This window comes from Pelodiscus sinensis, chromosome 6, assembly GCF_049634645.1.
Source record: "Pelodiscus sinensis isolate JC-2024 chromosome 6, ASM4963464v1, whole genome shotgun sequence".
Taxonomy (NCBI): domain Eukaryota; kingdom Metazoa; phylum Chordata; order Testudines; family Trionychidae; genus Pelodiscus; species Pelodiscus sinensis.
The window spans coordinates 78,553,639-78,578,831 of record NC_134716.1 but is presented as its reverse complement, the minus strand read 5'-3'; the positions used below and the strand labels follow the sequence as shown (position 1 = coordinate 78,578,831).

General features: G+C 43.1%; 1 protein-coding gene across 1 annotated transcript in view; it reads right to left on the bottom strand.

The window, feature by feature from the left end:
• The window catches only part of EDIL3 (EGF like repeats and discoidin domains 3), a 424,704-nt gene that overhangs the window by 79,828 nt on the left and 319,683 nt on the right, over nucleotides 1–25,193 (bottom strand). The window contains exons 7-8 of the mRNA XM_006124343.4: nucleotides 7,525–7,680; nucleotides 6,227–6,371 (exon numbers count right to left, since the gene is read on the bottom strand). Of these exons, the coding sequence (XP_006124405.2) occupies nucleotides 6,227–6,371; nucleotides 7,525–7,680 (301 nt within the window). The remainder of the gene's footprint in view (nucleotides 1–6,226; nucleotides 6,372–7,524; nucleotides 7,681–25,193) is intronic.

Genomic DNA, 25,193 nt, shown 5'->3' with positions numbered 1-25,193 from the left:
AGTCTAGTCATAGCAAGATATACTGGATCAGGAATAATTAAACCCAGATAGGTAGTTAAGTCTGGGCTCCTGATTACCTTAACCAATCAGGTAGAAGCACCACCAGTTAGTAGATAAGAAGCCAGGTTATTGAAACTCACTCCACCTAAAGCAGAGTAAATTAAGTAAGGGCTCTAGTTGATGATTAGCTGTCTTTAAGGGTATGGAGATTCATAAACCACTTTATCAGGGGAGGAGGAAAGCAATTCCCACGGACAGGACTTGACTCAGGAACATCTTTTGAAGAAATTGCAAAAACAAAAAATTGACAATGCAAGGCATTTTATTATAATAGATGTTGAAAGACTTGAACATAATATAGAGGACTCAAAATATTTTCTAACATTTACAGAATAAAGGAAAAAAAGGTGATTTCCCTCAGTTCTTTTCATTAGTGTCAGGCTCCTGCATATACATGAGTTTCTATGCAGAAAATATCCACTGTTTCCCTTAATTTATTCTACTCTACTCTTATTCTGTGTCCCATCATAGTGGTATCTTAACACTGAAGTGTAATTCTACAAAATACTTATTTCTTTCTTAATGTTACTAGTGCCGAGGAAAATTCTCAAATGTACTAAAGCACATCTGTACTTTTTCATAACTTGGTATCTTGCAAACAAACAAACAAACAAACAAACAAACAATCACCAGCAAGGTGAAGACTCTAGATATAGCTGAGACAAGGGTGTAGCTTCCTGTGGAGAATTAAGCAGGTAGCTAAAATCCCACGATTTACTCTCACTGTGATGAGGATGGACATTGATAGATGCTGGGCCTACCCATTCTCCTCTTCTAAGTTTTTAAAATAAAATTTAGCAAGTAATTTCAAATAGACTTCTGCCATGATGCTGTGCAATGGATTATCAGGTGTTAGTCACTGGGCAGAGACAGAGTGCATTTTGACCTACTAGGAAGAAGAATAGGTTGGAGAACAGTTACAATGTATTAGGAACAAGACCTCCTCTCCTCTCCTCTCATATGTGCTGTCAAAATAGTTTGGGCAAGAGTTGAAAAAAAATATATCACAATGAACAAAACCATCAATTGCATGTATCTACTTTTTCTACTTTGTACCCACACTTGTGAACATGTAATTTTACACTTTTTCTTTACACCTCCAAAAATTAGAGGGAGGAAAGAGGTACAACTAATGATAAACTGCTACCAGAAAGAGAAGAACAGGTTCTAAACCTTACATAACACTATATGCATACATTATATGCATATAGGAGTAAGGACAACAAACCTTTGCTATATCAAAGAAAATTACATCCCTTATTGATCACATAGTTCATTAATACTTCCAGAAAAAACTACCACCTCCCTCCACCCAAATGTAACGTATGATATCTCGGCTTTCAATGAGGGTGAAAAGGATGGGTAAAGGAGACTCCTTCAAGATTTAATACATATGAAGAACGTTTTTATTTAAAAATGGCGTGAGGGAGTACTGTAATACTTATGATTATGACAAGATAGGAAATTATGGAACAGAAATAGTATGGCTATGACATATGTGGAAGAAAGACCTGACTAAAGTGACAAGAGAGGTGATGGACAGGAATCCCTGGGATAAAGTGCAATGTGGTAGGCTAAGGTAAATACAGAAATGCACACTAGAAGTGAAAGTTCTCAGAATGATAAGGCACGGGTAAGCAGGGTCTGAACCACTGCTTCCAATGCAGCCAGCTGCCCGGCAAGGTATTTAACTGTTGATATGTAAATACAGCTCATGCTGGAATGGGAAAGGAATCTGGGGTATGGTTATGTAAATCCAGTTCAGTCAGAGCTAGGTAGCAGGCCAAAAGCTGAAATCACAGAGAAACTGGCAAAGAGCTGAAATCACTAGGTTTGGCCCAGAGCCAGACCCATTGTGAAAGCAGCAACAGGTGGACAGTGGGGCAGCTGGCAGGAGCAAGCAGCCAGCAGGCGGCTGGCAGGAGTGGCTGGTGGGCAGCCAGCAGGGCGGCTGGCAGCTGGTGAAAGTGGCCAGCAGGCGGCTGGTGGGAGGGGCTGGTGGGCAGCTGGTAGTAGCAGCAGCAGGCAGCCACCAGGGCAGCTGGCAGGAGGAAGCAGCCAGAAGGTGACTTGTGGGAGCAGCTAGCAGGTGGCTGGCAGGAGCAGCTGGTAGGAATAGTGGCAGGCGGCCTGCAGAGCGGCTGGTGGGAATGGCTGAAAGCAGTGTGGCTGGCAGGAGCGGCTGGCAGGCAGCCTATAGGAGCAGTGGGGAGTGGCCAATGGAGTGGGTGAGATGCTCCCTATCCCCACTCCCCCAAGGGTGGGAGGTGAAATCTGAAAATCGCCTTGGAGCTCTGGTCTGCCCTGATCAAGGGCAACAACTGTGAATGGGGTACGGAGAAAGGTTGGGCATGTGAATGGGACACTTACATTGCTGGACTTGTGAGGCTAAGAGGCAAAGGACATTGCTCAATCCGCTTGAGCTAGTAGGTTCACTCGTGGGTTGGTTATGAACTCTGTGGTATTTTCCCAAGTTAATGCCACGTTACTTCTCTCTCTTTTATTATAAGTTTCTTTTCTACACTCAGACTCTGTGCTTGCCAATGGGGAAGCATTGCCTCTCAGATGTACTCGGGGGTTGTGTGGATTTCCCAGGCTACTGGGCGGGAGTCTGAGCCAATTCTGTGTGGGATAGATGAAAAGGAATCCCTAGATATTGAACCCGGCCCTGGCTGCTGCCAGTGCTATCTGGCAGAGGGGTTACGCAAGAAACCAAGATGGCAGCAGCAGACATCAAAGATGTAAGGCAGGAGTGAAGACCCTATGGTCCACATGGAAGGAGAGCGAGCATATGAATACCTGGAGAGAATACTGGTCTTTGCCAAGTAACCAGAAGATGTGGAGGATTGAGGAATAAGCACTTACAAGGAAGGTAGCTTAGAGTCTTGAGTTTGGGATAATCCATACTTGGTCACAGGCATGCTTCCTGCGGCCTTCGGGTACAATATCTTGTCTATAAGTTTGCTCTGTCTTCCACAAGACTGAATACCTTGAACTCCCACTGATTTCGAGAGTGCTTACCTCCTAGGAGACACTCAGAATTTCATATAATTGTGCACAAGCTCAGAAATAATCAGTGTCAAAGCTAGATATTTGCTTGCAAGAGTTCCCATCCCCTAGGCTTGTGCTCTATTATGTTTTTGTCTTGCCTTATGCCGCTAGAGTTTGTGATGGAGTGGTAAGAGCAGAGGAAGCCAATTATTTTAATTCAAAGACTATGCTTCATCATCTTGGTTGCTGTATGAATGTCCTGGGGAATAAAAATAGATTTTAAAACTTTGCTTATGAAAAATAACAGACTGCATGATAATATGGAAATACACATCTTGCCTATAAATTCTCACTTTCAATCAACCCATTTCAGAAATCAAGCAGGTGTTCTGTAAATCTCAGCATGTGGCCATAGTCTCATAAAAGGGCAGTGTCTCCTTCCTTTCTTCACAACAAGTAGTGTTCTACTCTGCAGATGGGCAAAAGAATACTAAGACAACCGCTTTCTGAATACGCTGCTTCTCAGCATGAGCGAGGAGGCAGAATTTGGCTCTAAATGCAGAGGGTTGCAGGGAAATAAAAGTCAAGGAAAGAAATAAATGTTCATTTTATAGTTGGCTGGTTACACAGGAATAAAAGGTGCTTGTTGACATATAAAATGCATTTACGGCCCTGCTTAGATAAGACTATTGTGCTTAAAGTCAGCTACACACCTAAGTACGTTGTTGAATGGGGACCTAGGAAAGGTCTGGTTTCTTTAATTAGAAAGATTTCATTAAAATAAAAAGGGGAGATCGGTTTTGAAACTCCTATACTCCTAAGAGTGCATCACAACCTAAGAAACGACCTGGCATTAGACTGCATTAGTTTGTCTTTATGTGTAATTTTACTTGGCTTTTAACTGAAGCTGAAGTTCCTCTGATGAGCCCAGACTATGACAACAGTGCTGAGGAATGGTGACCTTGACACTGAGATGAGACCACTGAAATGAATTTACTTTAGTAGCTTTCACAGTTCTTTGAGCAAAACAATTCCTGGTCATTCTGGCAAGGACTTATTCTAAATTGTGGTTCCAGAAATGGAAAGCATAAAAAGAAAAATCTAATACACTAAAGTACCTCAGACAGGATTTTCTATTTACTTTCAAATCTATCTCTATCGAAAAAGGGCTACTGCAAGATTAATGCATTAACTTTTAATTTCTGAATCTGGTTTTGATGTCACTGAAGGACCAAGAATTATTTAACTCAGACTGCTTTGCTATATAATTCAGGAAATTTATGGCTATTGTTTTATAAAATAAAACAGGTAGCCAGGTAAAAACCACCCTAAAATGAATTTACTGTAGCAGTCCCTCTGGTGAAAAGCTGATCTCTTTTGACAGATAAAGAATTTGCATGTTTTACTGAATTTGTAGAGCGAATATAGTTCTTGCAGAGAGTAGATGGGGGTCAAGCTTTACATTTATGTGCTATAACCTTTGCTACAACAAAGTTTGAGAAGGTTTATATTGGCTCACTAGTTCATTTCCTTCTACTCCAAGCCACAATCTGTTTCTATAGGAAAGCCACAGAACAAATCTAAATCAAATCAAACTTCATCAAAAGCAACCAAGCACCATGTATTTTATTTTGCTTTGAAAGTTCTTCAGCTTCAGCTTACAGAACTCTTGCAATTTCAAGGCTGTTATAGAATGCCTGACCAGCATAGTCTAGTACAGAGGGCACTTAACAGGGAAGCAGGACTGGGAGATCTGTGGTCAACTCTCACCTCTGTCATTGACCTGCTGTGTAACACTCGATAAGTCATTTGACTTCTGGATCTGTTGTCCCTCCTATCCTTTGTCTGGTTGGTGCATTCAGGCTATAAGTTGTGAGTCGGTGGCACAGCCTGCCCCTCAGTATATGTTTGTATTATGCCTAGCACAATTTTGGTTGGTACTTTTAGGTGCTACTATAAATACATTACAGAACATGTAAATGAAGTGCTGGATGGGACTTCTGGTCATCAAGTCCAGCCCCCTGCACAGAGGCAAGACCAAATATACTTAGAACATACTTAACTGTTCTTAAAAATCTCCAATGATGGTGATTCCACAACCTAACTTGGAAGACTGTTCCAGTGCTAAAATATTCTCATAATTAGAATCCTTTGCTTAATAGGTTATCCAAATCGCTCCTGTTGCATATTAAGCTGACTATTTTTTGTTTTACCTTCAGGAGACATGGAGAACAAGTGATCACTATCCTTTGTATAGCAGCCCTTATCATATTTGAAGATTACCGGGTTCCTCTTCAGTTTTTTTTCTCTCAAGGCTAAACATATGCAGCTGTTTTAACCTTTCTACACTGGTTAGATTTTTAAACCTTTTATAATTTCCAATCCTGTCTTCTAGATTCACTCCAACTTGTCCTTATGTTTCCTAAAGTGTGGTTACCAGATCTTGACACAAAACCCCAATTACACCATGCAAGCAGAGCAGGATAATTATCTCCCATATCTTACATACCCCAAAATGATATTAGTCTTTTTCACAACTGCATCACATTATTTACTAATTCCACATGTGATCTATTATAGCCCCCCAATTCCTTTTTAGCATTATTACCAATTTGCTCCAACTATTGAAAATAGACTTACTGGTCTATAATCCTTTTTGTTCATAGGTATTATGCTTGCCATTCTCCAATCCTTTGAGATCTCATCCTTCCTCCATGAGTTCTCAAAGATAATTGCTAGCAGTTCAGAAAATGTATCAGATATTTCCTTAAGCACCCTAGAATTAATGTAATCAGATTCTGCTGACTTGAATACATGTGACATAGTTAACTATTCTTTTACCTGTTCTTTCTTTATTTTGACTTGTATTCCATTCCTGTGTTTATTATTAGTTGTGTTAAGAATCTGGACATGATATACCTATTAAGTGATGACTGAAGCAAAATAGGCATTAAATTCTTCAGCCTTCTGTATCCATTTCAAGAAGCAAATAATTAGATATGAATAAGTGCAAAAATATATGCCCTCTTGTTCATGTACTTTAAATACAAAGAAACAAATTCAACTGTGCTGTACACCACTTATGTCAATGGAATTCTGCCAGGAATTAATATTCTAAACCGCAGGAACAAAGAGGATTTATGCTGTGACAATTTTGTGGTGTTGGAAAACTCACCTGATAATTCACAGCCAAGAAGTTCCATTCTCAAAGTACAGTGTCTTCTGCAAACCTGAGGATACAATCGGATGTACTGTGATTTTATTGGAGGTGTGAAAGAATTGGCATACGGAGTGTTGTTGTCCTCATTTCCATGGAACACCTGTGAAAAAAATCATACATTTCAAACAGTACAAGGATGACAACTAGGTCTTTACTTATCTTTCCGGATTATATATGTGCACACATCTCCTTTTTTATTCTTCACTTCCTGTTTGTCTTTTTTCATGACTTTCCACATTTAGAGGCTGTTCCGTGACCTATGCTACTCAATCTGGTCTAATTCAGCATGGTATCTAGGTATAATGTGAAACATGTGGGTACTACTCTTTATTGATTTTAGTAGGACTACACGTGCTTAAAGTAAGGCGAGCATTTAAGTATCTTGCTGAATTGAGGCCTCAAGTCTTCCCCCTCCCCGCTGCCATGCTCCAGCTACTAATACACTAAAAATCACATCTTCCCTTCAACTTGTGTATTAAAATGTCCCTGTTCATTTTAGGCTGCAATTATAAACACTGATCCACACTTACTTCTCTCTCCCTTATTTAAGAACTGATTCAAACTCCATTGAAGTCAGCTGGAGACATTACATTGACTGAAATGGGATTCAAATCAGCCCCAAAAGGATTTTTCTATTCTCTTTTTGTTGTAATTATATATTCTTACACTTTGCTTCCTTGTTTCATTACAGTCTTTTCAACATGGCATTACCTCTAAATGTGTCCCACACTAAAGTGCTTTAGTTCTATTCTACCTCTCACAGTAAAGTATTCTGTGCTGCTCTGTATAAAAAACAAATTCTAACTATATTTTGTAAATGTGTGTGGGGGGGGGGGAGGGACGGTTTACAGGATAATACTGGTTTTGCATGCAGAGATTAACATTGATGAATGGGTTCTATGCTTTCAAGGGTTAATATTAATCTGCCAGTATACTGAAACTAAATTAAAAAGAGTCATGAGTAATTACTGGTAAACTAATTAAAATGAAAATCAGTTAAGTGTAATAAAATGGATTATTTTAGCCTGGGGACACAGTGTTTATAGAGCCATCAATTAAATAAGAAGAAATTCATAGATGACATAATGTGGAAACATATTTCTATGTTTTCCAGAAAAAAAAATAATAAGGCAACACACATTTAAGTGCTTTCTCTGTTAGATAATGATACTCATCTACTGGAGACACTTTTTGCTTTCAGAAGTCAGATATACCTCGGGATTTTCATTGGCACAAAGGTGACCCAGTCTTACCATATCTTCATTGGTGCCTTTTACTTTGTATGCCACCCATGATTTCCCATCACTACTGTATGCAATTTTGTAAGATTTTATATATTCTGGGCTTCCAATCCTCTTGGCACCTTGGGTTATAACTCCTGTGACTCTCATCTTCCTTTGAAGGTTGATCTGCAGTAACAATACAATATCATTTAGTAATCATCAGACGGTCACAGTTCCAATTATGATGCTAAATTGTTGTTCTTTCTGACTTGAAAGAAAGAAAGAAAGAAAGAAAGAAAGAAAGAAAGAAAGAAAGAAAGAAAGAAAGAAAGAAAGAAAGAAAGAAAGAAAGAAAGAAAGAAAGAAAGAAAGAAAGAAGGAAAGAAAGAAAGAAAGAAAGAAAGAAAGAAAGAAAGAAAGAAAACAGTATTTCATTCTGTAGCATTTGATTGTCTTTACATTTCCTTTGATCAGATGTGTGAAAACACAATACTTTTTTTGCCCATAATGTATATACTATATTCTTTGTGTATGTATATATGCATGTATTTAAGGCTAAGCTTATTGGGTAGTTAGTTGAGTACTTGACTACTTGCTTCCACACCCCCTTGCTGCCTCTGTATGAGAGACAGCAAGGGTATGTGTACACTACAAAGTTAATTGAAACTAACAGCCGTTTGTTCGAATTAACTTTCATAGGGGCTGCACATATAAACCGCTAGTTTGAATTTAAATCGAACTAGCCGAGCGCTTAATTCGAACTAGGTAAACCTCATTCTACAAGGACTAACGCTTACTTTGAATTAAGTAGTTTGAATTAAGGACTGTGTAGCCACTTAATTCGAACTAATTGGAGGCTAGCCCTTCCCAGGTTGCCCTGGTGGCTACTCTGGGCCAAACCAGGTAAACTCTTCTCCCGGCCCCAGAGCCCTTAAAGGGGCACGGTCTGGCTACAGTGCTCGTGCCAGTTGCAAGCCTGCCAGGACCCAGCCAGCAGACCCTGCACCTGGCACAGTATGAGCCAGCCACCAGCTGCCACCCAGCCCTCTGCCTCTTCCCAGGACCAGGCTGGCAGCTCCCAGGAGCCTGCCTGGGGCAGCAAGAGGCGGGCACCCGCCTGGTCTAGTGCGGAGATCATGGACCTCATTGAGGTTTAGGGAGAGGCCTCCAACATCCACGACCTCCGCACTAGGCACAGGAATGCGGCCGTCTAGGGCAGGATAGCTGCCTGCTTGTCCACCAAAGACCACATGCGAACCCAGGAGCAGGTCTGCATGAAAATCAAGTTGGTCCAGTAAGACACCCAACCCTGAGCTTAGAACATAAGAACGGCCATACTGGGTCAGACCAAAGGTCCATCTAGCCCAGTAGCCTGTCTGCTGACAGCGGCCAACACGAGGTACCCTGGAGGGGATGGACCGCAGACAATTACCAAGCAATTTGTCTTGTGCCATCCATCTCCAGCCTTCCTCAAACAGAGGCCAGGGACACCATTCCTACCCCCTGACTAATAGCACTCCATGGACTCAACCTCCATGACTTTATCTAACTTCTCTTTAAACTCTGTTATAGTTCTAGCCTTCACAGCCTCCTGTGGCAAGGAGTTCCACAGGTTGACTATGTGCTGTGTGAAGAAGAACTTTCTCTTATTAGTGTTAAACCTGCTGGCCATTAATTTCATTTGGTGTCCTCTAGTCCTTATTTTATGGGAACTAATGAAGAAGTTTTCTTTATTTACCCTCTCTACACCACTCGTGTTTTATATGCCTCTATCATATCCCCCCTCAGTCTCCTCTTTTCTAAGCTGAAAAGTCCTAGTCTCTTTAGCCTCTCTTCAGATGGGACCTGTTCCAAACCCTTAATCATTTTAGTTGCCTTTCTCTGAACCCTTTCCAAGGCCAAAATATCTTGCCTCCTAGCTCTGTTGACTCCCACCATAAATTAGTTTTCGGGGTAACAGAGGAAACAAGCTAATTCCAATTGTAGCTTGACACTGTTATTCAAATGGCTAACCATTTGCCAGCTGCACTACCAGTTCACACACATTTATACAGCTGATTTTTTCCAATTCTATTATGGCTTTTTTGTACAAGATTGCCCTCTAATGATTTACATTGTTAATGTTAATATCTACTATATTTGGGTATGTCTACACTACAAAGTTAGTTCAAACTAACGGATGTTAGTTCGAACTAACTTTCATAGGCGCTACACTAGCGCTCCGTTAGTTTGAACTTAATTCGAACTAACGGAGCACTTAGTTCGAACTAGGTAAACCTCATTTTACGAGGATTAAGCCTAGTTCGAACTAGCTAGTTCGAATTAAGGGGTGTGTAGCCCCTTAATTCGAACTAGTGGGAGGCTAAGGCTTCCCAGGTTTCCCTGGTGGCCACTCTGGCCAACACCAGGGAAACTCTATTGCCCCCCTCCCGGCTCCGGAGCCCTTAAAGGGCCACGGGCTGGCTACACAGTTTGTGCCAGTTGCAAGGCTGCCAGCACCCGTGCCAGCAGACCCTGCACCTGCCACACTATGAGCCAGCCACCCGAGGACACCCAGCCCTCCAGTGCTCCCCAGGACCAGCCTGGCAGCTCACAGGAGCCTGCCCAGGAGCGCAAAAGGCGGGCGCCCGCTTGGTCAAGTGATGCCCCCCAGTCCTCCCCCTCTTCCCGGGACCAGCCTGGAGGCTCCCAGGAGCCTGCCCGGGGCCACAAGAGGCAGGCGCCCGCGTGGTCTAGTGCGGAGATCGTGGACCTCATCGAGGTTAGGGGGAAAGCCTTCAATGTCCACGATCTCCGCACTAGCCACAGGAACGGCCTCATGGCTGCCAGACGTGATAGACCCCGGGGCAGAAGGACCGCTCCAGGAGACGGAGGAGGAGGAGGAGGTCTCTGAGAGCCAGGAGCCTGCCGCCAGACTGCCCGGGACCTAGGACCCCCGAGGCACCCCACAGAGCCGCTCGCCTGTGTCGTCCGAGGCCGGGGAGGCGTCCACATGTGAGTACCATCGTATTCCCCTTATGTGTACGGGGGGCTGGGGCGAGAGGGAGCCCCGGGACCGTGCACCTGGGCCTTGCCCACCAAGGAGCAGCAGCTGGGGATCCTGCAGGGGCCCTGGCCTTGCAGAGGGGAGCTGGGTTTCACACACCTGGGCCCCTGGGGTAATTGACCGCTGTTCTTGTTTCACCACAGTTGCAGCACCTGGGCCTGCAGGGCGCACCACACTGCCTGCAGCAGCTGCCCATTCCCGGGCAAGCAGGAGAGCCAGGAACGAGGAGTACCACCAAAGGCGGCACCTCCGATTCATGGATCACCAGCTCCGCACCTAGGACCACTGGGTCCAGGAGGACCTGAGGCTGTGCCGGAGGAGTCTGGAGGCCCTGCAGGAGCAGGGCCGTGCCCTGCGAGGCCCCCTCCAGAGCCTGCTGGACCGCTTCCCATTTCCTCCTCCTGCTGCTCCCCCTCCTGCTCCCACTCCTGCTTTCTACACACCCCCTGTCCCTCCTGCCCCACCCTCCACAACCATTTCCCACCAACGCCCCCGGACCCGCAGTGTGGCGAGACGGGAGAGGCAGCCGGACTCCCACTCCTGAACTTTCTTTTCCCTTCCTCCCTTCCCTCCCCTTCCAGCTCCCTCGTCCCAGGTTTCCCCCTCCCCTCTCCCATCCTCATTCCTCCCTTCCCCCACCCCAGTTATGTGAAATAAACAGACGTTTTTGGTTCAAAAACAGGTGTCTTTATTTTACAGTAGGTAGGGAAGGGAAAGGGGAAAGGGGTTGGGTGGAAGAAGTCCCCAGTGGGGCATGCAAGGAGAGGTCAGTCCTCCTCCTCCACCAGGAAGCTCTCCCGCAGGGCTTCCCAGATCCGGACGACCCCCTGCTGGGCTTCCTGGATGGCGGCGGTGCGGGGCTGACTGTAGTGTTCAGCCATGCGGTCAGCCTCAGCCATCCAGGCTGGCAGGAAAGCCTCCCCCTTTCGCTCACATAAATTGTGGAGCATACAACATGCTGCCACCACGGGAGGGATGTTGTGCTCGGCCAGGTCCAGACGGGTGAGGAGGCATTGAAAGCGGGCTTTCAGTCACCCGAAGGCCCTCTCCACCACGATGCAGGCCCTGGTCAGCCTGGCGGGAGGGATTGAGGTGCCCCGTGTAGGGCTTCATGAGCCAGGGCTGCAGTGGGTAGGCAGCATCCCCCACCAGGCACACAGGCATGTCCACATCCCAGACCCTGATGTGGCGGTCGGGGAAGAAGGTCCCGGCCTGCAGCCACTGGCAAACGGAGGAGTTGCGGTACACCCGAGCGTCGTGTGCTTTGCTGGACCAGCTCACATTAATGTCCGTGAACTGGCCCCGGTGGTCACACATGGCCTGCAGGATCACGGAGAAGTACCCCTTGCGGTTCACGTACCGGGATGCCTGGTGTTCCGGGGCACGGATGGGGATGTGCGTCCCGTCGATGGCCCCCCCCGCAGTTGGGGAAGCCGAGGGCGCCGAAGCCCCGGATGATGGCGTCCGGGTCGGCGAGGCGGACCACCCTGCGGAGCAGCACCCGGTTGATGGCCTTGACCACCTGCGGAGAGAGACACAGCAAAGCGCCAATCAGTGGGGCGCCCGGGTGGCTGGCAGCATTCGTGCCCTGGCAGTGCCCCACGCCCCACTCCCGGTAGCAACCCCCCTGGCGGCGTGTAGTACGGCCGGGACGGACCGACCCCTCCGGTGCGGGCGCTTTCACCTCCTCCCGCCCCCCCTTTGTCCCTGGGGCGGCCCATCCCCTCCTCGCAGTCCCCTCCCCCCCAGCTCAGTGGCCGACGAGTGCCGTACCTGCATGAGCACCGCTCCGACGGTGGATCTCCCCATGCTGAACTGGTTCCCAACGGATCGGTGTGGAGAGCTTCCAGAGGGCGATGGCCACCCGCTTCTGGAGGGGGATTGTGGGCCTCATGCGAGTGTCCCTTCTGCGCAGGGCAGGGGAGAGCCACTCGCAGAGCTCCAGGAAGGTGTCCCTCCTCATCCTGTAGTTCTGGGTCCACTGTCGGTCCTCCCAGCACTCCAGGACGATGTGGTCCCACCAGTCGGTGCTGGTGTCCAGACGCCAGACGTGGCGGGGCGTGCCGGTGCCGGGGCGCTGCCGCGGCTCCTCCACGGCCCCCAGAGCAGCCAGGCAGAGAGGCAGGGGGCTGACGTGCACCAGGTGGTGCCAGGCAGCCTCGAGCCATTGCTGGCAGGCTTGCAGCAGCAAGTCCAGAAAGTGCACCAGAAGGCGCAGGGCGAGCTGTGGCTCCATGTTGCCACCTGCGGCGGCCCCCCTGAAGGGAATCACCAACACAGACGGGCACAGAGACCAACGCTTTGCTGTCCCTCGGCAAGGTTGGCAAGCAAGCAGGAAAAGCTGAGAACAGGCTGTCCGGGGGGGGGGTCCCTTTAAGCTTGAGCCTCAGATAGCCTCAGACAGCAGCCACACAAAGCAACTACTGACCTGATGCCCTGCCAGAACCAGTTTCAGCTGCCCTTAAATGCCCCCCTGCGTCCAATCAGTGTGGAAGCGCTAGTTCGAATAAGCAAAACGCTAATTCGAACTAGTTTTTAGTTCTAGATGCGCTAGTTCGAATTAGCTTAGTTCGAATTAACTAATTCGAACTAAGTTAGTTCGAATTAGCGCTGTAGTGTAGACGTACCCTTTGAGAGAGTTTGTCTGTCTGTCTGTTCAAGAACTCTCCTAAACGATAAGAACTAGGACCACCAAATTTGGTATGCAGCTTCCTCTTATCAAGATCAGGTTTTGGTTGTGTCAGGACAATGGGATGTGCCTGGAATGCAATTGTTTCTCATAGAAAGGGAGGGATCTGCTAGCAGAGATACTTTATAATGACCACAGGAGATAGCAGGGGGTCAGAGATGGGGACCCCATTGGGGCAGCAGGGGGCAGAGGTAGAGAAAGGGACAACTATGTATTTGAGAGAGTTTGTCTGTTTATGCAGCTGTCAGTCTGTCCCCCAGCTAAGGGATATGGATCCCTCCCCAGGCTGAAGCTGCAGTGGCCATGGAAAGGTGCTTCTCACCTGGCCCCAAGCTGCTGTGGTGATAGAGGGCTGGGGTTGTCCTCTCTCCCCGGGTCAGACTGCATAAAGAACCCCTCATCCCCAGCCCCACCCCAGAGCAAAGATTTAAATGAAGAAGAACAAACATTATTTGAGTTAAGGACCCAAGCAAAGCCAGGTAAATCTTCTAGTAACTAAATAAAGCTTTTTGCAACCACTCTCTCAATGCTGGAGAAACAATGGCTATTAACAGAATCCATGACTGCAACTGCACACAAAGGGTAACTACTAATGGAAAGATGTTAGACTGGAAGGAGGTCTCATGTATGGTTCCAAAGGGATCTGTTCTGGGTCTGGGGGTGTTTGTATCTTTATTGATGACCTGAATGTAGGTACAGAGATTATATTGATCAAGTTTGCAGATTACAAGGACTGGGAGTGGGGGGTTGCCAATACTTAGAATGGAAGAGATAAAATTCAGAGGGATCTTCATAAATTACAGAAGAACTGGGTTACTGATAACAAAATGAAATTCAACAAGGACAAATGTATGTAGTCACATGTAGGGAAGCAAAACCAACTGCATACACAAAGAATGGGAGAAAACTAGCTTGGCAGCAGCACAGCTGAGAAGGACCTACTGTCTTTTAGGGAATATAACCCGTGGGTTATATTTGTTTTTACAAACCCTGCACACACGCCCTTGCGGGCTATACTCATGTGCGGGATATATAGGATTCTTTTTACTCGATGGAAGAGGATCCCCCAGCCCTCCATCCTTTCACTACTTTTGCCAGGCTGGGGCTAGCCTTCCAGCCTGTGACTGAACAACACGGGGAAACTTACAAGGGTTGCAGCAGCCGGGAACACTCCGGAGCCGGGGCAGAGGCATCCCCAGCAGAGGCGCAAGGTGGGAGGCTCTCAGCCCGGACTGAAAAAGGGAAGGAGCCCAGAGCAAGTTGCTTGGTGGCCAGCAGCAGCTGCAGGCAAGGAAGGGTGCCCAGCTGGATTCCGCAGGAGCAACGAGCAACAAGCATCATGCCCCTGCCCTGCTCCTGTGAGCCGTGGCTGCCTGTAGACTCCCGCCGCTGCTGCTGGCCGCCGAGCAACTTGCTCCGGGCTCCTTCCCTTTGTCAGTCCAGGCTGGGAGCCTCCCCCCTTACGCCTCTTCTGGGGATGCCTCTGCTGTGGCTCCAGAGCGTTCCCGGCTGCTGCACCCCTTGTAAGTTTACCAGTGCTGTTCGATCGCGGGCTGGGAGCCTAACCCACTGCACCGTAAATAGAACCCTGCACCCCAAATATACCCCCTGCACAGTCTTGTATACCCCGCGGGTTATACTTGTGTCCGGGGTATACAAGATTTTTTTTTACAGAAATAGCAAAAACCGTGGGGTATATTCGCGTGTGGGTTATATTTGGTAGTGGGGCATATTCACTAAAATATGGTGGTTGTTGTGGTAGATCGCAACCTCAACGTGAATCACCAAGGCAATGCAGTTGTAAAAATACATTAATAGAAGGTTACATTAATAGAAGTATAATGGGACAGTCATGGAATACTGTACTGTGCCCAATTTTGGTCATCAATGTATAGAAAGGATGCAAAGAAACTGGAAAGATCCAGAGGTAAATGACAAAGATGGCTAAAGAGTTTTAGTTTGGAAAAGAGAAGATTAAAGGGACACTTGATAACCGTTTTCAAACACTTGAAAGGCTGCCATAAAAAGACGGAGAAAAGTTCTTCTCTTTTGCTATAGTCTGCAGGACAAACTACAGCATAGGAGATTTAAATTAAATCTCAGGAAAATCCAAGCACAATAGGACAATGAAACAGACTTGTCTCAGAAGCTTCTTCACTGGACGTTTTTGTAAATGGATTTTTAAAAATGTATTTGACAAATCTTTTCGTAATAATAAAATTCAGAAAACCTGCATCTGGACAGAGGGTTAGACCAGGTGACCCCTGAGGTCCCTTCTAACCCTATTATTCTGTTCCCACTCTTCTAATCCCCATGTTTGGAAGAGTTATATGCTCTTGGAATGTAAGGGTGATGTCCCTGCCAAATCACCATAAATGAAATGAACTTTAACCATGCCAGTGCCTTGCTGTTGTGGCTGGAAAACTGGAAGACCATTGTATTTTGAGGAGTTAGTGAATCTTCCCAGTTCTCATGTCTGCAAACTAGAAAACAGTCTTTGGCCTCCTATTAAAAGGGAAAATGCCCAGCATCTAGTTTGTTAAAGAGATAGGCTGTGCCTAGTATGTGTGGGGGAACTCATCGCATAGTTCATATAGGCTCCATGGTAACCAGAACCTGTCTGTGGGAAACTCCTCACAGGCAGGTGCTGTATTGGTTTCTGCTTTAGCACAGAGTTAGCCGCTGCTTCTAAGATTTTGTGTTTAGGCTAGATATTGCTTAATGTTGCCAACACCTTTAGACGTCCCAAAGTATCTTGAACCGTATAGAGATGCCTCTCGGACATGGCCCAGGAGTCGATCCTTTGCTGAGCCGGAGTCCCCAGCAAGCCAAAGGGATGTTGTATGACTTCTCTTGCCTTTTCTTTCAGTAATATCTAATAAACCTTGCATTTATTTGCATTCAGTGATTTGTGTCTTCTTGGTTACCCACCGAACCTGAGAGCAGAGTCTGGCTGGCCCAGCCTTTGGAGTAGAACACTTGCCTAATTAAAATCAAGTTACTTTCTTTCAGTTATGGAATTTGAGTAATGTTTGACGTGTGACCTCAATGCCTTAGGAAAGTGAAACAAAATCCAGGACTATGTAGCACTTTAAAGACTAACAAGATGGTTTATTAGATGATGAGCTTTCGTGGGCCAGACCCACTTCCTCAGATCAAATAATGGAAGAAAATAGTCACAACCATATATACCAAAGGATACAATTTAAAAAAAATTGAACACACATGAAAAGGACAAATCACATTATGGTTGTGACTATTTTCTTCCATTATTTGATCTGAGGAAGTGGGTCTGGCCCACGAAAGCTCATCATCTAATAAACCATCTTGTTAGTCTTTAAAGTGCTACATAGTCCTGGATTTTGTTTCAGCTACACCAGACTAACACGGCTACATCTCTATCACTATTCTACCTTAGGAAAGTGTTTATGTTCCACTGTGCTATACATATACACCACAGCATGCCCATGTATTTTCTATGAAACTCAGCCTCCTTTAATTTAATCCTAAATTTTAATAAACTTTTTATTCTGTCCATTTCTCCTTTAAACCAGTGAGCATTGGCTTTCAACAGTGCTGAGCTTCATGCAGACAAGCAACCACATTTAAAAATAAGAAACTGGACATGATACAATGTGTTTCATTTGAATTAAATGTTCTCTCAGTATTTCTGAGAAAACTCATACAAGGGGAAAAAGTACTTTAAAATCCCCAAAACTTTCATGTACACAGAAATCTCAGGGGCAACTTTGATGGCTATAACTCCATGAAGTCAAAAGGATTAGAGCAGAAAAGAAACTGGCCCATTGTGTCTCTGTTCTGTTATGACCTTTATGTTTATCAAGCCAGAGCTTAGCAAAATACAAGATATTAAAATTGTGTAGTAACTATAACTAAAAGCACTAGGTGAAAGCTTTCTTACTGAGTGTATGAACTAGCTCTTTTAGTAATACAGGCTTTTTTAAAAACTCAGTTTGCCGTGGTAATTGTCAAGAAAAACACCTCAAGTTGATTGTTAGACCTTATGCTTTAGGGATACAGAAAGAGCTAGGAATTAGGAAATCACACGACATATTAATTATATAGGTATTTGTGAGTTAAAATAAACAAGGAGATTAAAGGCATTAAGATAAGAACAACAATTTGACACATCATTTTAAAAAGACAGGATTTTATTGGCATAAAGAAAAAACTATTACATCTATCTCGACATAACAAGGATGAGAAAGTCAATAATACCCTGATGAAAAAAATTCAGATTATTAAAGACTAGATGCTGGAGCAAGAACACTTTCATGGAAACTGAAGAATTCCTAAGAGCAGGGAAAAGGATCAGTTCCATAGTCTTTACTCATCTAGTTAGCCCAATAGGATTATTCACACAAATAGAACTGCAGGACTGGCCCAAATTCAGAACAAAGGGCCCCAATTCTATTAATTTTAGGGCATATAAAAGAATTACCACATTACTCAAAAAATATGGGTCAGATTCTGCCTCCTTCCACAGCCAGTCAGCACTTGACAAGACGTTTGAATAAGGTACTATTCAACACTAGTATCAGAATCTACAACTAAGAGCACATCTACGCTACATGGAAGATCTACAGTGGCATCTTCCGGGTATAGTATAGACCCTCTAGATCAAACTGAAAGAGCACCCCCTGTAAGCACTGGTACTCTTACTTCTTGCATGGAATAAGGGAAGCTGACATGTGTGTGTGAGTCCACACTCCCACTGTGTGGATAGTGACTTAATTTGTGTGAGCTTGACTCAGACACAATGGGCCAACTTCTTGCTTTTTCCACTTACTTCACGCTTACTCCACTGTGAATTGAGATTAACATAAGTGAAGACAATGAAGTTACATTAATTTACATAGCTGGAGTTGCATATCTTACTTCGATCTTCCCATGTAGCGTAGTCCAGGCTTACGTGACTAGTTAACGCAGTCTTAGTAAAGAACCTCATTTGTGGCTGGGACCTACAATCCTTATTCATACTGATGAGCACTTATTTACACAAGTAAGACTCCACAGATCTCAAAGAAAAGGAGCCTTGTGAATTTGACCTCTATATAAAAAGTAGGATTACTTGTGCAAGTAAGGCTATGTCTAGACTACATCCCTCTTTCGACAGAGGGATGTAAATTAGACACTTCGAAATTGCAAATGAAGTGGAGATTTGCATAATCACGTAATGGTGCTCTTTCAAAACGCGCCATTTTGAAAGTAAAACCGCGGTCTAGGTGCGGTTCTGTCAAAAACCACAGGCTGCACTTCGGCAGCGATTTAAAAGGTTCAGGGCTCCACACTGTCGCTCTTGCAGTAGCAGTGTCCAGGAGCTCTGGGCCTTTTTTGAATTGCCAGGCCTAGGAGCAACTGCTCCATTTTGGCCCTCCCCACGTTAGCGGGCCTGGCTAGATACAAATCTAAACCGAGCCCTTTTATCACACCACCACAAACAATCAGAATGCTTTTTTGAAAATGTCAAACAAAAGCAGCTTCAATAATTTGAGCTCTATTTTAAAAACATCGTATGCCTGAACATTGCAACATTGGAAAGAAAATATGTATAAAGATATACAGACATTGGACAATAGAATTGGTACAGAGTTTTAAAACAAATTTAGTTTACATGTAAGGTGTGGATAAAACTTCTCTCACAAGTGCGAGTAAGCTTACGTGTGTGTGTGTGTGTGTGTGTATTGGATTCCAGATCAAGGCCTCAAGAACAGTAGTCTGTTAATATTTTAGTTATATAATTGAATAAGGCAGAGAATGACAAGAAAAGACTAAACAGAGATCATTATCGTCCATCTGGAGAAAATAAATTATTTTCTAATGCTGGCTCGCCATTCCAATTTTTTCCTGTTTGTTGTGGTAGCCAAAAATGCTCTCCCCCTCCCCCAACCCTGAATTATGTATGCCCAAATATACTGTTGAAGTATGTATGTATCTCATGTTTTAGCTTGTGTTTGAACAATTCATGTATTAAGTTCCAAGCTATAGAAGGCAGATTTCTTTATAGACTTTTAAAACGAGAGGATATTGGCTCATTCAGCAAAGTAGTATTTAAGGTGGATTTGGCTGCTAGGAATACTATTAAAGAACTGACTTACAATTTTGGCCCTGGGATCTCGGATACACAGGAGACTTGTTAGCCTGCTGAATAATTCTTTACAACTGTCAGTAGGCATGTAAAATGTAAGAAGATCAATATTCATACAGACTCCCAAGCATGGAATCCATTTTCTCCAGGTATTATTCACAGACTAAAAATCTGTTATGTACAACATAAACAGGGGAAAATTTGAATAGCTTTTCCTCTCTCCTTTGACACACAACTCAACATCCTGAATAACTGATTTTTTTCAATTATCTTTTATCTTGTTTTAATTATCTTGTTTATGTTTCTTTTGGCTCGTCAAATTATCTCTGCTAGGCTCTGAGATGGTGAATTGCAGAATTGTTCTATGCAGCTCAAATAGGAGAAATGTCTAATAGGGTCAGTTTAAAGTTCATGTGTTTCTGCAAACCAGGATCATATATCGGCAAACTCAACATGCAGAAAGCCTGCACTTGACAACAAAGAAGTTCAGTTGTCTCTGCCTTATCTACATGATTAAATACAGACGTGAAGATGGATGAAGAAACTTGCTGCCCTTATGAGGAAAATGTGTGCAGTGCTCTTGTCAGGAATCCTGATCACAGTTCCCTTATTTAGCACCCCAGCCCTGGCCTGCTGTCCTCTGCTCTCCTGAACAATGCAGGGCTTGAGGTGGTGCGGGTGTCCGATCCCTGTTGTCACCCTGCACCAGATGCCTCTCCAGATAATTCCCCAGGCCGCCCTGAACTCCATGGCTATCATCTGGATGGGGGAATGTCCTATACATAAGATGGTTAAGGAGGCTGCTGCGGGGCCTTCGGCAGCTGCATCGAACTATCCTATGGAAGAGGTGGCTCTGTTTATGGGCATGTCTGCACTAAAGGGCTACTTTGGTGCACCTGCACATAATGAAAACAAATGATGCTGATGGGAAAGCACTCTCCTGACAACATAATTACTCAGCCTCCATGAGAAGTGGAAGCTATGCTGGCAAGAGAGTGTCTCCCACAGCTATAATACTGGTGTGGGCAGTGCAAAACGTGGGTCGCTCAAGAGGCTCTCTCACCCCCCTGAATGACATAGATTGACTTAGGCTATAGTGCAGATCTGCCCTATGTTGAGGCCTTATTTTCAAAATCCTGAGTCCTTGCAGCTCCCAATGAAGTAAGAACTGGAATCAAGGGAGTTTGCCCTTACTCATCACTAAGCAGAGGCACAAATTTGAGGCATCCAGATTTGAAAATGTTGGTCTAAGTCTCATAGTTCATGTTGATGTAGCTCTGGATGTTATAGGATGTTAGGATGTATAGGATTATGGATGTTATAGGCAAATGGGCAATTTGGCCTTACTAGAACGAGAGCACTTACAGCGCATACCATATATATGAGACAGAGACATGAAAAGAGACCAATGCTGTAGCACAATGAAGTACTCAGAGAAAATGCAAACTTAGCTACTCATATGCCTGGTTGACAGAAGACATTATTTTGCGCTGAAACACTAGTTATTTTTAAAACTGGTAATGGAAACAAAAATACAGTTGGAACAATGATACTTCTCTATCAGTGACTTCCTAGCCATTAGTTTGCTCCTGAGAAATCTGAGCACTCATAATTCTACACTAAGGTCAAGGAAAATTGCAGCCACTTTCTGCATTACATTTATCGTTAGCCACTTTATGGCAGTCAACTCTTTAGCTGACTTTCGCATTGCCAGTGGACCACTTACAGATTTACTATGGAGATGCTCCAAATGATGCAATTTATGAGGATTTTACTGACACAGTTACAGAGAGTGCTGCTTTCTTAAATGCTGAGTCAGCATCAATTTAATAACAGCACAGGAAATCTACAAAGAATATTGCTAAATATGACAAAAGACCCTGCTGAGAATTTAAAGCCCTTGATATTTTCATTGTCATGCATAAAAAGGAAAAAAGAAAAGAGAAAGAGAAAGGGGTGAAGTTGTAAGGGAAAGGAAACATTTTCTTTACACAGTTGTGCTATAAATAATATGCATAAGCGTGGCATACATTTAAGTTCCTACATGACAGGAAATGTGATATGTAAATGAAATATTAAAACATATAAAAGAATCTTTTAATGCTCAGAAAGTGATCCAGGTGAACTAAATATGAAGATACTATTACAGCGTTTGTCCTATATTTCCCCTAAGATTTAGGATACTTACACTGATATTTTCTATTAATTCCAATTTGTTGTATGAGCAAAAACCCTCTTTCCTTATGCACTTGGACTAAGGTCCACTAAAGCTTTTTCTTATCTCTGCTACTGCATATTCCACAATCTAGAACCTTCTCTGTACAATGACTAGCCCAATGGAGTCCTGGTACATGACCGGCTCCTAGGTACTGTGGAAATTGAAATAAATGATAAATAGATAATAATCAGCCACAGCCCTCCTCTATGCTCACCATTAGCTTATCTCTGTAAGCATGTGCTTTACTATAAGCATCTGAGCAGTCTTGACTTCAACTTCAGTAGATGCACTCTTTCCTGGATCAAGGCCATGAATCATCTCATTGACCTAAATGGAACTACTCACATAAATCTGACCTCTTAGCATTGATCATAATACGTGTTAAAATTATAGATATGGAAAACACAAAAGTTTGAGGTTTTGTAGCATTAATACAGAAGACCACAAGCTATGAACAACAATAAAAAATACTCACCTAATTTGTATTTTGTTGAGAAATATCACTTTATGCCTCGGAGAGTTTACATAATTAGACTGAAAACTTGCTTGGTTTGTTTCTCCTTATTATTGACATTATTGTAGTCCCAAAGTTGTTGTTATGAATTCCATTAACTGGATGATGTAAATAATTCAGCTACTGACATATTTAGACTGTAGTCTCAATAAGAGGCCCTTGTTCAGAATTCTGTAGTTCTATCAATTTTCACCTCATTTGCTAAATATTGACTAGTTTGTTATTAACTAACTGCAATTGTCTTTAGCTAAAATATATACAATATTGATTACTGTATTATTTTTAAAATTAAATCCCTCCATATATTTCAAACTTGTAAATCTCTATGAACTCTCTCCTTCACTAGCATGTTAGCATCTCACAAGATGAGTGAAGAATACTTAAAATGTCAGTTAAAGAGTGTCTGAACAAAATCAGTAAGAGAAAATATGTTTTTATTTCCACCTCTTAGGTTAAACACATAGTCCCCAAAAGTGAGCAGGCAAGCTGTTTTCAAAGATTCGGGGTCACAAACAAAATACAGCCTCCATTTAATTCCAACATAGTCAAGAGGTAACTCTCTCCTTCTCGCAGGGATAAACAATAGAGATAAAGGGTCACAATATAAAAACTCAAATGTAGCATAAAACTGTCCAGGGCAGATACCTGATTCATTGCCTTTATAACAGACCAGAAATACCCTTTGTTCTGCTCTTTTTTTTTCCAAAGGACCATGGTACATGGTAAGTTTTTCCTGTTACAGACTAATTCAGCTATCCCTCTGAAGCTTATCTACTCACTGTCTCTTTTTTTCTTCCTCCTCTCCCTCCCTTATTTATTCTTGGATTTGGACTTCCAACACTCCTGTCATCTGAAGTGGGTTTTGCTCATGGAAGCTCATGATACCATCTACATGTTTTGTTAGTCTTTAAGGTGTTACTAGACTATTTGTTGTTTTTTAAAAGACCCTGTTCATCTAAGCCTTTGAACATTAAAATCAATCCTTTAATTCAGACCACCCACTAAGCCCAATGAAGCACAGAATGAAGTAGCAGGCACACAGAATCCTAAGCCTATCAATTGTACTGCTGTATTAGGAACCCATAGCAAATAAGAGATCACTCTGAGGGTATGTTTTCACACAATTTTTTTTCGGGAGAAGGATGCAAATAGCGCTGCACATTTGCATACTTCCTCTGGGTTTTTTTCAGAAGATGCTCTTCTGGTATTTACCTGCATCTACTTGTGACCAAATTTCTAAATAAAACCCTATTTTGAGAGACCCCTTATTCCTCCTACGAAGAGGTTTATGAGGTCTTTCAAAATAGGGGTTTATTTGCATCCTTCTCCCGAAATAAAAATTGTGTGTAGGCATACCCTAGAAATGTCAGAATGTTAGAAGAATTGTAACCTTCTACTCCATCTTGCAATTGCAGCTCCAGTCTTTCTACAAGTGACTCCTTCACAAACTCTTATGTCCCATTCCCTTTCTTAGCTCACACTATCTTGTTCCTCATATAACCTCCTCAAATTGCATCTCAAACCTCTCTGCAACTTTCTCCTACCACATGTATTTCATGTTAAAGCATTTTTTGTTTTATAGGATTATACTGGAAAATATTATAAAGATTTTCAAGTATTAGATGGTATTCTTTGTCAGCCATGTCACATTTAAATATATCATTTTTTCTTTAAGGCCTTGCAAAACTCTGCTTTAGTCTACATCCCAGAGGTTTTTTTCCTATTTCATTTCCTCTCTCTTTCTCTTCACTGTATCCTTAGTTTACTTCTTCTACAATCCTCTTCCACAATGTTCCAATTCATGGAATGTTTCACTGATCCCAGTATACTTTCCTCTCACTTGCTACTCCACTAATCATTCCTAAGTCTCACAGACATTATGTCATTGAGACACCTTCTCCATCCCAAGATTGGATTATAGAAAAACAGAGAAAAATAGAGATAGTATAAAGAAAAAATAAAACTGTAAAGAGAACTATAAAGAAGCTAAATATTTTCATGAAATATGTTAAAGTATGTTTCTCATTCCCTGTTGAAATTTCAAAATAAATAGCCAGTAAACAGACGGCCAAAAAGGAAAACAATTTATCATGAAAAAAAGTATTCTAATTTTTCATTGTTTTAAAACTAAACTTTGACTACATGTAACCCAAACAATCTCTTTTTTCGGATTCTCCAAGCACATCTTATCTTTTCTGTGGCAGTTCTATCTGGAACATAGGCCTGTAACATTGGTATTATCTTTGATTCAGAAGTTTTTTAGGCCTTAAAACCAGGCTATGTCTAAGTCTTGCAAATTGTTTTTCTGTAACATCTTTAAGATACAGTCTTCCAATCTATTCAGACAACTAAAATTCTAACCCAGGCTTTCATCATCTCATGTCACAGTTACTAAAACACCCTTTTCTCTGGACTTGAGAAATACTGTCTCACCCCACTCATATCTATTCAGCTTGCTGATGCAAAATCATTTTCCTAGCCTGTCACTTTGACCATGACACCTCTCTCTATTCTTCATATCATCTTCCATTTCAGTATTGAAACATCAACTCCCTCTCCAACTGGGTGATGATGTCAGCCTATACCAACTACTTGCTACATTTTAAGGCAACCACTTTTGTGCTCTTCCCCCATGCTGCCCCTCAAGCTTGGGAAAAAGTTACCTATAAACATCAGAAAAAAAATATTTCATTTTTAAATTTTGGATCCTTCCTTGAAACTCCTTTGCTGTGATGCCTACTAAAAACATGTTAGAAATTAGGTGGTTCTTATGCTAAAATCACTGCCTACCATGCTGACCACTGATACTTCTTCACCTATTTCTCCAAACAGTAGTGCAAATCTGATCACTTAAACATGTTAATTTACAGCTCAGAACATCATTTTACATCATCTAAGAGGGTACACTTTGTGTAGTTTTTTATATCTCTCAGTTTTTATTAGTTTAGGAAATAGCACGTAATACTCATTACCTGTGTCAAGCTGCAGATGCAGCAGCAGTACACAAGGAATTGAAAGAACAAAGTAATACACACAATCACAATAGCACTTACATTTTATTAAATTAAATCTTAACTTACATAAATGTTTCACATATGCAATCGAAACAGTATCCTCAGTTTC